This window comes from Protopterus annectens, chromosome 1.part1 (assembly GCF_019279795.1).
Source record: "Protopterus annectens isolate FY-2018-M chromosome 1.part1, PAN1.0, whole genome shotgun sequence".
Classification (NCBI taxonomy): domain Eukaryota; kingdom Metazoa; phylum Chordata; order Ceratodontiformes; family Protopteridae; genus Protopterus; species Protopterus annectens.
The window spans coordinates 992,256,995-992,270,519 of NC_056726.1; the positions used below are offsets into that span (position 1 = coordinate 992,256,995).

General features: G+C 40.4%; 1 protein-coding gene across 1 annotated transcript in view; it reads left to right on the plus strand.

Moving 5' to 3' along the window:
• TSPAN14 (tetraspanin 14) overlaps window positions 1–13,525 on the plus strand; it is an 826,639-nt gene that overhangs the window by 611,519 nt on the left and 201,595 nt on the right. The window contains exon 8 of the mRNA XM_044079435.1: window positions 11,968–12,081. Coding sequence (XP_043935370.1) covers window positions 11,968–12,081 — 114 coding nt within the window. The remainder of the gene's footprint in view (window positions 1–11,967; window positions 12,082–13,525) is intronic.

Consider the following 13,525-nt stretch of genomic DNA (forward strand, 5'->3'; position numbering starts at 1 on the left):
AATTCCTCTGAAAACTTTGCATTCCTTGGATGTTCTCAGACAACTTTAGTATTACCTGGACAAAACCAAATCTATTAGGAAATCTGACCAGCTGTTTGTCTCCTTTCACCCAGGGGCTTTCGGGAAAGCACTCTCTAAGCAGACTACATCATCATGGATTTCGAAAGCTATTTCTGCTTGTTATTCACTTCATGGAAAATATTTAACTTCCAATGTGAGCGCTCATTCTACTAGGGTAGCTGCCTCTTCAGCACCCTTTTATTAGGGGGGGTGGACTATGCTTCCATAGTGGAGGCGACCACCTAGTCTTCAGTTCATACTTTTACCAAGCATTACAAACTAGATTTGATTTCTAGAGCCAGAACAGGGTTTGCTAGGTCAATTTTACAGGGTCTCATAGACCAGACCTTTCAACCTACTGCCCAGGCCTCATACCTAAAGCTTTAGTACTCTCCCTACAGGTATGAATACTGCAAGATGTGAATAGGACAGGACATAGTTGTGTAAGAACTTACCATAACCTTAGATGTCCTTCTCTTCCATGTTGCAGTATTCAGCCCCCCCTACCCTGTTTGTCTTTCTTGTATGGCACCCCCCTAGCTCCTCTCCATCCAAACAGGGCACAACGGACACATAGTTCTGTAAAGGTGCTGGTGGCATATATGGATCTGAAAAGATTTTTCTTTTGCTGCTTCCCAGGGGTACTACTGTATGCGGCAGTCATTTCTGAAGTGGGTACATGTAGACGTCACTTTTATAGTCGACGTCCGTTTATGGCTCTGGCAGGCAATGTTGTATGTACCCCTGCTCCTAAGACTTTGGCATACTGTCCGGATGTCTGGTGCTGCAGGCAGCGACTTCCGTACAGTTATGAATACTGCAACATGGAAGAGAAGGACATATAAGGTTATGGTTCTTATGCAACTAATCTTTCTGATGTTTTGGGAAAGTCTGTAAAGTGCAAGGATCTCCTGCCCAACAGCCCTCTTATGACAGCTCCTGTTAAGATCCAAGATTGTTCTCCCATAGCATTGCTTAAAAATGGAACTCCTTATCCTCCCATATTACTCAAATAGACTATATAAAGACATGTAAAGTAGCATTAAAAACTTACTTCCTACATAACCTCAAATGCCAATGCAAATCAAGCAAACCACCGTAAAATCTTCACTACTTATTTCTAACCCAGTTCCGTAGTTTAAAATAACTTTTACCCTGACAGCAACACAGCTCTATTACCGCTGTAACTGTTCGGCAAGAACTGCCATGTTTTTTTTCATTCAATGCCAAAAAGAAACCACTCAAGCTTTGTACTATACTACCAACTGTTATCTAAGTTTATATAAGTTCCGATACATACTGATAAGTTTTATATTGTCTGTGTATTCTACTTTTATAATTTTTTTTTTGATTTTTGCATATTTCTGCTTTTAAAATTTTTTTGTCAAGTGTTTGTATTATTATTTGGCTGTATTAATTGTGGAGCTTTTTCCCCAGGTCTCCTTTGAAAATGGGTTCCTGACCCAGTGGACTTTCCAACTCAACAAATATCAATAAATAATTTATTTTCTGCTGCTAGTGCACTTTGTGGCACCCCCTACCAAAAAAGAAACCATAACTGCCAAGTTCTTTGCTCAAGAAAGCCAAAAATTATTTGGAGAGATACCAAGTCTCAAAATCAGGGACTTTTTTAAAATATTGTTGACATTCACTTAAAAAATTATGAGAATGGTGGGTTTTCTGAACAATAAAAAGTATGAAATCCTGTCTGAGATTGCATGTATTTTTTGGTGATTTTATCAGAAAATCTAAAATTTTATTAGGGCAAAGTAAAAATCTGGAACAAAATCATGGACATTCTGTAAAATCAGGAATGTTTGATGCAAGGAAGCATTGCTTGCATCCCCCCATATTCATAGGTGTGTACTAGGCTAATGGCCCTGGAGCCTTTACATGCCTAGCCCATAGATGTATTTTTGTTAGTTGTTCATATCACATCTTATCTTAGCATGCTTCATTTTTGATGTCTGTAAAGTAAAATTCTTGTAGTTGGGAGATCATGAATCAGGACTCATAAAGGAGTTGCAGTTTCAAATCTTCTAGAATCACCAGCAGTGTTGCTCCTCATAGAAGGCATTGTAAGACACTGTCTACCTATCTCCAGGTACTGTGATAAATGTTATGTATGTCTTACTGCTTGAAGCATGATGGCAGTGGAAGACTACTCATGCAGGGATCAACCAAATGGTCTATTACATGATCCTAGGTAGGAGCCATAGAGCCTGAGCAGAAGGCAGGTCCTTGGCAAAACCCTTTGCATGCTTGAGCCCTCACTGTGGCAAACTATCTGTGTAGATCAGACTTCTGTATGGCCTATACTGATGGCCATGACAGAGATGGTCTCCACTGTGGAACATGTTTTTTTGGAGGAAGACATTCAGCTCAGGCAGTCCTGATGTTCTTCGTGTTTCACTGTTGCAGTCATCACCCGTGGGTTATCCCTGCTGTGGTAGCCCTCGGTCGGGCCAAATACCAGAGTCAGTGTTTTTGTGCGCCAGCTGCCATCGCCTGTAATCTGACGTCAGGTCATCATTGCTATAAAGCAAGGCAGCCGACGTCATTACATCAGTCTTTCTTGCTGTGGAGCCCATAGCAGAAGCAGTTCACCTGAGTGCCGGTCGGTCGCTACCAGCTAAGTACCCCATTGGGGACCATTTTTTCTTGCTCTAACCAATGTCCGAAAAAGTTAACAATTAATTGTTTCGCCTGTGGAAAGCAGATCCCACACCGAATCTTTCATTCTTACTGCATCACTTGTTTAGGCCCAGACCACAACGTCCCTCGTTGCCAGTTCTGTTCCATCTTTAATGCAAGAACCATTCGCTGAAAAGCTCTTTTTGTAGACAATTATTTAATGGCCAACCATTGATCTTTCAATCTCAAAGGTTCATCTCTGATCTTAAACTCAGACATTGGAAATTCTTCACTAACAAGCAAGAATCATCTCTAGAGGTAAGCAGAGAAGACTGAACTGATCCTTCTGGCCTTTCTGCATATGCTGGGACTTTGAAAATCAGTGCCTCAGAGGTGATTAAAGCCTGTCTGACACCTGGTTGAAAATGACAAAGCATATGTGAGGGATTGCATGATTCTTTAGTATTTCTTGATACCAGCACAAGGACCTAGGGTATCACCTCCCAATGCCACCTACAGTCACCCAACCCTAACTGTACAGTTGCTGTTTCTCATATGCCTGCTTATCAGGTGATTCCCATCTGTGTCGTAGAGGTTAACTTATTTTCCTTCTGTTTGAGCCCTTCTGGGGAGATGACTGTTGGTTATGGAGGGTCCTGTCTGTAGGACTAAGAGGAATGATTTTCTTGCCTTTGCCAGCACCTCAACCCTCCTAAAATTGCACCTTCATACAGGGGCATCTTCAAGCCATTAAGGTCCTCTGTGACGTGCCCAATGTATGCTTATCACTTGAGCACTTCTGAAGTGTACCCTTAACTGTATGGGTTATATCCTGCCTAGGATAGAATGGCCAGCCAGCTTCCACAGCTTAAGAGCATCTTCCACATGCTCAGACCGTTGGAAGCACAGGAAGGTGGGTACTTGTATGAAAAGATGGAGCTGGGACAAATCTAATATCTGTCTCCAAGGACCTTCTTTCCTGGGGACTAAGAACATCCTGGAATAGAATCCTTTTCCTCTTTCTGTGAAAGGAACTTCTTGAATGGTCCCCTGTGAGAACAAATCTTGATCCACCTGTGGAAAGAGATGAATCTGGTCCCTTGGGGGTTATGGGATGCCCTTGAAGGGAAGAATGGATTTCCAAGTCATTAAGTAACAGTTTTGGATAATGAACAGAACCCGTTTGTGGTAATGTTTGTCCATGTAGACAGGGAGTGAGAGAGGTGCAGGGATAGTGTAATTTTTGAGACTATGGCCAGGTAGTGACAGGCTACCTGGCTTGACTGGAAAGGTTTTTTTTTTGAGTGGAAGATGCTGAGATCTTGAAGGAGTTTGTTTATGCGAGCGTTTCTTGTGAGGTCGATAAGATGCGTTTCTTTTCCTTATAAAGTTAGGCTTGGAAGGGTAATTCCCGTGTTATTTTGGAACTGGACAGACAAGGATATGCTTCCGTTCCTGCAGCTTTTTTCTTTGGAGTGTTTTTTTTAGGATGGTAGCATTTGGGCAAAAAAGACTGAGTTGTCCAGGGGGTGCATCCATTATGTTTGCCTTGAAATCCTCAGGCAAGGGCTGCAGCCTCAGTCAGGAGTGCCTCCTGAGGTCAGATCCAGATGTTGCTGATCTTGCAGAGACCATTGCAGCATCATAACTGCATTTAATGGCGTGTCTGGTAACTGGAGAAGTAAATGACAGGAGCGAAAAGAGTTGAGACTTGGCTGCTGAATCTGGAAGACGTGGCATCACTTTAGTAGCCTGATTAAATACGGCTAGCACATATTTAGACATGTCTGATAATTAATGGCATTAAAAGCCAGAGTGGAGGAGGTGTAAGCCTTCTTCTCAAGCCTCTCCATCATTTTACTGTCCTTATCAGAGGGCAGTAGGATAGTGGAAGGTAGTCTAGAAGCTTTGCCTGCAGAAAATGAAATTACAGCTGGGTCTGCAGGAGGGCATTTGAACAGAAGCTTACTGTCCTCAGGGATTTTATAAAATCTGTCTGCCATATTGAGTGCAGGAGGTTGAGAATCAGGGATTTTGGATACTGAAAGAAAGGCATCCTGAAAGGCTGATATCACAGGTGGGATGGCCGAAGGTGGAGTGTCCATTTTCAAGAGGTCATAGTACCTGTTTTGTACTTCTGAGACCTTTCACACTTAAAAAAAATCCCTCATTTTTGGAAATAATTTCACCAAAGGAAATGTCTTCCTCAGGCGAGTCCCCACCATTAGAATCCATCTCAGGGGAAGCATAACCCTGGGAGAGTCAATTTGAGTGGAGTAGGCCAGAAATTCATCTGAGGAAGAATCCTCTTCTTCAAGGGCCTCATGTTCCACTGTATCACTCCTAAGCAAAAGAGGTGGAGGAAATACAGGCGTACATAGTTGAGAAGAGGAGGGCCTTACTGCTAAAAAGGCTTTCAGGATTCCCTGAGAAAAGGCCTGCCAATCCAGAGAAGAATCCTTTGAAGAAGCAAGATGTTTTTTTTAATTTGCTTCTTCTGATTGTGGAGACTCTACCCTAGGCTGGGTAGGCTGGTCCGACATAGGCCTCGGATCTGGCACAGATGTCTGCAAGTCACCCATTAGTAAAGCAGGAGAGGTACTGCGAGATATGTCTGATCGAGCAAGCCATAGTTCCCCCTTACCATCCAAAATAAACATCTGCGATGACTCTGCAGTTGTGCTTTGGGAGCTGTCCCTAGCAACTTCTAAATTAGTTCCTGCAGATGGAAGAGGATCAGTCACTGTACAGACCTCCTTGCATTCACTGGCCTCAAGAGGGGACGTTTGGGATTAGAGGCACAGCTGAAGATTCAGGCTTTACCTTCTTCACCTTTTTCTTTAGCACTCGCTATGGAAGGTTTATCGGGTCCATCAAGTGAGCTTCCAGTCACTTTAGCCTCTGGTTCTCCAAGTATATATATTAAGGGCAGAAAGATGACTGTGGAGTGCCTTAGGAACGAATTCCTGACAAATAGCGTAGGCCTTGTAGTCATGGGCAGACCCCAGGCAAAAAGGACATGGATCGTGATGGTCTTTGTGTGGAATCTGTCTTCTACAGTGGCACTTGCTCTTCTTGGATGACATTAACCTAAGAGAAACGTGCAGTAGCAAAAGCACAAATAAATTTTCCCCTAACTGGGCACTTATCTGAAAGTACAGCAACTCTGGTGATCAGACAAATGGTAGAAGCTGACATTCGGACTGGCAGGAGGGAAGTTCTGAGGATGGTATATGCAGACATCACTTTTATGGCCTACATTCAGCTGCATCGTATGTGCAGCATTGCATGCCTAGCTGTAGCTTAAGTCTTTGATATACTGGCCAGACTTTTGGGTTGCTTGGGTGAGGAGTCCTTCATGTAAAGAATACTGCAACATGGGAGTAGAAGGACATCAGGATATGAGGACTCTCTAGGTCCACATGGGTAGGAGCAACAGGAATAAAAAAAATCATTCTAGACTTCCGTCTGGCAAATGGCTTGATAGTAGCCAACACATGGTTCAGAGAGACCATCAAAAGAGCACATACAAGAGGGGCCAACATGCAACTCCAGTGGACGTCCTCCAAGTAAGGAAGGAGCACTGGGGTAGAATCAGCATTGCAAAAGTCATCCCCAGTGGAACGGTTAGCCCATAGCATAAACCACTGGTTACCACAATTAGCTGCAAGCAGTGGGCCGAGAAGGCTCCAGGATCAACAAAGACCATGCTGAAAACCTGGAAGTTGACTGGAGAGAAAGCACAGGAGTTAAAGGAATTACTTGGGGCTCTAGTACCTCAGGAAGGAGAAAATAGGTCAAAGAATGGCAGTGCCTGAAAACATGATGTGTGAGGACTATACAACAGATAAGTGGCTGATCCAGGTATATAAATAAGGTACTTAAGGAAAGCTGGTGGTGGAATGCAGAAGTCCAGGAAGTTGTCAAAAGAAAGGAGTGCAGGAAAAAGTGGACAGTAGAAAAGACTGATTAGGCTAGGAAGGAATACTGGTCGGGTAACAAAAAAGGAGTTGCTTCTGGAAAGTGGCTCTGTAGATGGCACAAAGAAACAATACCAGGTTGCGAGGCAAAGAGAAAGCTAGACAGTCAGACACCCTTCATAAGGGATGGTGGCAATGACCCACTAACCAGTCCACAGAACCTCAAAGGCAGATAGAGTCCTTCCAGCAGCTTCTAAGTGAAAAAAATCCCAACAGAAGCTATACTGCCCCAGACACAGTCTATGGTGAGAGAAGAGGAGGAGCCCACCCTAGAAGAAGTAAGAACAGCGCAAAGAAAATGAAGCTGGGGAAAGCAACAGGCTCAAATGAGGTCACAGCAGATGTATAGAGATGTTGGGTGAGATGAGGGAGAAATTGCTATTGAGGGTACTCATAGCAGTGTGGAGAGAAGTGTCCCAGATGACTGGACAATAAATATTTTATGTTTGTATGTATTTATTGACATTTGATTAGTATAAGTGTACTAGTGCCAGTGTTCAAGAACAAAGGGGGGCGTTAACAACTGTGCACAGTATAGAGGTATCAAACTCCTGTCACAATGCATGAAATTTCTGGACTGGGTGATAACTATGCAGAATAGTATAAAGTAGGGATGGGAGACGAACATTTCAAATTCAGATCAGGATGCAGCACAACTCACCCGATGTTAGCAGTGAGACAGGTAGTTGAGAAGAAACTAGAGATGAGGAAAGAGTCCAACTGTGCATTCCTAAACTTGGAGAAAAGTATATTCAATGTCCCAAGAAAGCTGATTTGGGCAGTCCTACAGTGGTTTGAAGTCCCAGAAGAATTGCTAGAATTAGTGCAAGCTATGTACAAAGGACCCAATGACTCAAGTATGAACAGTGTTCACTCTCAGAGGGGCTTCCCAGTGGGAATGGGTGTGCATCAGGGGTCATCTCTTAGCCCACTGCTGTTTATACTGGTAATGGACTATATTAGCAAACAGGTCGGAGGAGCCAGATCAACAAAAGTGATGTATGCATACAATGTGGCATTACAGGCAGACTGAGCAAGACGTTAGGAAGCTGAGAATTGAGATGGAAGGGAAAATAGTGGAGCATGTTAACAGCTTCATGCATCTGTTAGGAGTGGTTGAGGAGAAGACGAGTCTGAATGAGGCAGTGAAAACTAGAATCCGAGGGTCTACAGCTAAACGGTAGTGCCAGGTGTAGTACATGACAGAAGGATGCCAAAGAATCTGAAAAGTACTGTGTAAAAAAACAGTGGTGCAACAAGTACTACTGCATGGTGCAGTGACCTAGGCAGTAAAGACAGAGGAGTTGAGGAACCTGGAGGTGATGGGGATGCAGTGCCTGAGACGTGGTAGGATGTACACTGTGGGACAGATGAAGAAATGAGGACTTAAGAGCAAAAGCCAAAGTAGCTCTGATTGCAGAAAAGGTCAAACAGATTACAGTGATTTGGGCATATGTGCAGAAAACCAGAAGACAATCAGTTGAAGAAAATTTGGGGAGAGACTGGAAGAAGGCAAGAGGAAATGAGGGCATCCAGCAAAGAGGTAGTTGGATTGTGTGAGAGAAGACCTGTAACAGTCAGAGATGAGTATTGAAGAAGGCAAGAGAGTGACATTGAATAAAGAGAGATGGCAAGAGATGACATGACACCCCCCAAACCCATGTAGAAAATGGGAAAAAAGAGTTTCTTACTTTTTTGCACTCATTTTCCTTGCTAATCCTCAAGCTGCTACCTCTGCTCATTCCGTACTCATCACATTCCCTTTAAGGGCCTACTCCATCACCTTGGGTGGGATATGTGCAGCCTACATCACTGGGCGGTCACAATGACTTCTTGCATGTGTGTGTTTCTGTGCACCTGCCATTAAAAGCTACAGTGTTTGTGGCATGGTGAACTACTTGCTCTCAGAACTGACCCCCATGCGTCATCACTCGTGTGTTGGTGACATAGTGTGGCCCTTTTCCACCCCTTCCTTAAACTAAAAGCGTTAAAAAGAAACAAAATTTGTTACTATTAAAGAAAGGTTAAAAGAAATACAAAAGTTGTTAAAGTTGATTATTCATAACAAGCTGCTGTATGAATAGGAGAGGTGGAGAGATAAAATGTAGTAAAGGAGGGATATATACATGTATATGTTTTTTAGAATCTTAGAAAATATATACATTTTTTATAGTGAATTGACATTTGATTATAGTGTATTAATGGTTAAGTTAATTATATTTGTTTAATTTATATAAAATAATAGATGTATAAAAATTGTATAATTGTATTTTAAGTATTTTGTATAAGTATATATACACTTTTATGGTAGGTAGGCTGCTGAGGGCAATAGGGACATACTTTTTATTCATTTTTTAATTGTTGATGTTAGTGAATGTGGTGTTTGCAATATGTATTGTTTGATTTGGAAAGTAATTAATTAGACAAAGGAAATTACATCAAGATGACACTATTATTTGAAAGTTTAAAATGAACAGAATGTGTTGGATCTTTGTCTGATGAAGTATAATATTTTATTATATGAAAGCGCTCACAATACGTATTTTGTTATTTGTGGAATAAACGCAATTATTCTAGTTGGTCATTCGTTCCTGGTTTACCTTCCGACATATTACACTTTGTTGAATTTATATATGCAGTCCCTACTATAGTTAATGCAAACTCATGTGCACAAATCACCTGGGCAACCCCCTAGCTTTTAGTACAGGTTTAATAGAGACCACTTCATTAAGTCCAGCTCCCTTATCAGCCCTAAGTTTTAAAATCCATCTTAACTCGGCTTCTTCGGTTTTATTTTTAATATTCCCCCTTCTGGCCATTTCATGTATAACTTCAGTTACTCTAAATTTAAAATCATGTTCAAGTCTAGTATTCAAAACATACTTAGCTATAGCATTATTCCTATGTCCATTTTTGACACTATGTAAGTGTTCTCTCACACGTTCTTTGAGGATACAATCTGTCTTCCCCATATAAAACTTAGAGCAATGTATACATCTCGCCATATAAACTGTGTTTAGTATTACAATTGGCCTTCACATTAAACTTATACAACTTCCCAGTGTCCGGATGCAAGAAATCCAAGGATTCTGGGTCTATATAGTCACAGTATCTAAATTTACCACATGGATGTGTCCCTTCACTTATCTTACTCAAATCCCTACCCCTATCAGGATAACAGAGTAGTGGTTTCATAGACTGGCAATTCTTGTAACAGTAACTTGGGTTAGTACCAACTAGTTTAGCAATCTTCTCATCTGTTAGAAGAATGGTTCAATTCCTCTCAACTACCTGCTTAATACTGTTAACATTACTAGTATACCACATAGTATACTTAACTTGCCCACTTCCCTCTTTCTTAGACTTAGTCACCTCTATCTCCTCTGTATAAGTTTGCCTAAAATATGGTCTCGTCCTTCTTTCTTCTCATATCCTTCACTTCATTCAATATTTGCATAGCCTCATTAGTTGTATATCCCCTAGCTTCAAAAATGTTTCCCAATTGTTCTATTCCTTCCTGAAATCCCTCATCCTTTTGCTGTAATCTTGACATACGCATGCCTTGTCCTTTAACCACATTTTTAAAAGTCCTCCTTGGGTGCATGCTATCTCTATGTAATATATGGTTCCTATAGAGACTAGTAGTAAAGGATAAATCCTGTTCCCTGATGACCATGACATCTAGAAACTCAATCGTATCCAATGAAAACTTAATAGTAAATTTAAGGAAGTTAGACGTTTTATGTAGAAACTCCACAAAACTATTTAACTGTTGTTCAGTCCCCTCCCAAATCAAAAACACGTCATCTACAAAACTACAATAAAATGTAACAAATTTAATAAAAATATCAGTACAGAACACTTTTTCAATTTCCCATTGTGCCAAAACTGAGTTTGCATAACTGTTAGCGCAACTAGTACCCATGGCTACCCCATGTTGTTGTAAATAGTAGTGACCCTCAAAGACAGAAACATTATTTCCATAAAACTAAACATTAATCTGATGTGTTTATCTTCATGGCTGCTGTTCTGTCTGAAATACCTTCTCATAAACTCAGTACCTTGTTCATTTGGTATAACTGTGAACAAAGACAGTACGTCCATACTTACTAACAAAACAGATTCACTTAAAACATTTGTGCTGGTATATTTATACAAATCCTGTAGAAAATGTTTAGTGCCTCATAATGTAATGTCAGATTTGTCTAAGACCGGTCTCACTTGCTACTCTATAAAAATTGAAAATGGTTCAGTTGCCCACCCTCTACCTGCCACAATAGGCCTAAAGGGTGGGTCGACCAAACTATTATACACCTTTGGTGATGCTTGCAGCATGGGTATAGTCAGGTGATCCACTATAAGGAACTCCAACTCTGTACTAATGGAACTCATTAAATGGGTCATTTAACCTTATTTGAATGCTCCTAATAATGGAGGTAATATATCCCAAAGTTATTTTACGATATACATCCCTTTCTCCAAGCATATTTTTAACTGAAATATAATAATATTCTCTATCCATTACTACTATCATACCACCTTCATTAGCCGGTCGAATGACAATAGTACTGGCCCCCTTTTATCAAGTTAAGGGCTTGCTGTTCTGCATTCGTAAGATTGTGAAAACATTTGCCACCCCCCCCCCCTTCATCAAGCTTGGCTACTATTACTGAAATGTTCAAAGATAGGGGTTGTGATTATAATTTTTTATGCAAAGTAGCTGTAGAGATTTATGATAACAGAGCAACCTGTTTTAAACCTATTTTAAAGCTGGACATGTTAACATCACAAGAAATGTGGGAACTACTGGAAGGAGCCCAGAAATTTCTGTTAGGTATGTCAATGGATTCCTTTGCTATTATTAAAGGTCATTAAAAAGAACTGGAGGATTTTACAGGGCAACCAAGATGTGTGGGATGCTATAAATAAAGAACATAGTTTTATTTATTGTAGGAAAAATTATTTTAAAACCATGTTAGAGAAATAGAACACCCTGGTAAAAAATGCCCCCCCCCATTATATCAGTCTTTGTCCATATTGCTTGCACTAAAGGTTGAGAGAGGTATGGATCTCACATGCACACACTTACCTGAGTTTGTGTTACATGAGCATATGCTTACAGTAGACATGTGGGTCTTGTATGTATGGAACAGATGCATTTTCAAGTTGAGTTTATAGCATCTCTGATTCTAGTTGTCTGGATTGCTGTGATGAAGAATAGTTAAATTAAGTTCATTCTACTTTAATAAACACTGATTCTTGCCAAGTTAAATGTTTCTCTTTTGTTTTAAAGCACTCCGAGAAGAATTTGATTTATACAACAGGCTGCATTAGCGCACTCGAGGCTTGGCTTCCCAGAAATGTTTACATTTTGGCTGGAGTATTCATTGCCATCTCCTTATTGCAGGTTGGGTTTGTTTTTTCTTAATTTTTTTCAGTATTTAATTTGGCATCAACTTCAGTGATTCAGAACTGCGCAGTTAGATTTCCATTGTGTACAAAAGACAACAGACACACACACACACACACACACACACACACACACACACACACACACACACACACACACACGTCATGTTGATACTTGACTCTTTCAGGTCCAGCCCCCATTTGACTTTCTTATTAGGTGTGAGAAATGATTAACATCTGTGTTATATGTGCTGTTTGTCAATACTAAAGGTATTTTTAGTGATTAAAGATCAAATGAAATTCTAATTCAAACTGTGCAAGCTGAGGTTGTGAAATTTGAGTCTGTGGGCTTTGTTTTAATTTGATTGCGTAGGATTTGGGAGTTTTTCTGTATCCCTCCAGGCTGTACTGGAGTGGATGTACAGCTTCTCTTATTAAAAAGGTGTACCTGTTTTGGATCTGGTGCAAACAGTAACATTCTTTCTTGAACATTTAAGATTCTTCCTTCCAGTGTTCATTCTCTGAAGTAGCTGCTAAGAGTCTAGCCCAGTGTCTTAATGTTGTACCTATTTCTTAACCTCAATCCTTTAGTGAACATACTGTGTTTACTAACAGAAAGGATGGTTTATTTGGTTATGATTTTTTTTTACTGGAAAATGCACAGTTTTTTTCATATATATGATTAGCAGAACAGAATGCAGTGCAATATGAGATATTCATTTTCTCCATTCAGCAGTCACTGTGCAGTAGCAGTTTATAAAGCCAACACGAGTCACCGATTCCTGCTACAGCCATAATATAAAGGAACCATCTCACCTACAGGGCTGTAAACCACTTACCTTTTGTCTGCACTGCTTCAGATGCAGAAGTGGAAAGATGTAGATCATATTGGTCACTGCTGCAGTAACCGTAGCTGTACGAGTTTGTTTATTAACGCTTTCCTGTTCAGGAAAGTTATTTTTAAGCTAGGAGTTTTTTAATGGATTGTCATAAGACTGTATTGTACTTTAAAATGTCAGTTCAAAAGTTATTTAAAAAAAACTGAAAAAAACATTTTTTTTCTGTGAGGAAATTGTTATTTTTTGTTTTAGGTCTGGCAAAAAATAAAAACACTCTTAAAAAAATACAGGTAAAAAGATGCTTTAGAAGAAATGGCAAAGGGTTACCAAAAAGAATTCAGGGAACTCCCCAAAAACCAGGACAGGCCAAGTCAGAATAACTATTCAACGGACCTTTGTCTTTCAGAATTGTAAAAGAATAGTTCAGAGTAACTGGACAGAAAAACTGTGTATATACATTATAGTGAACAAGCACAATGCAATGTACAATCAAGCAGTGTAATGTACAATATGTACATTAATTTCTGAAGTGCGTCGATCTTCAGTGAGCCTTTAGAAAGGAGACGAGACTTGGAAAGGAGATATTAGTTAGGTGATATGTCC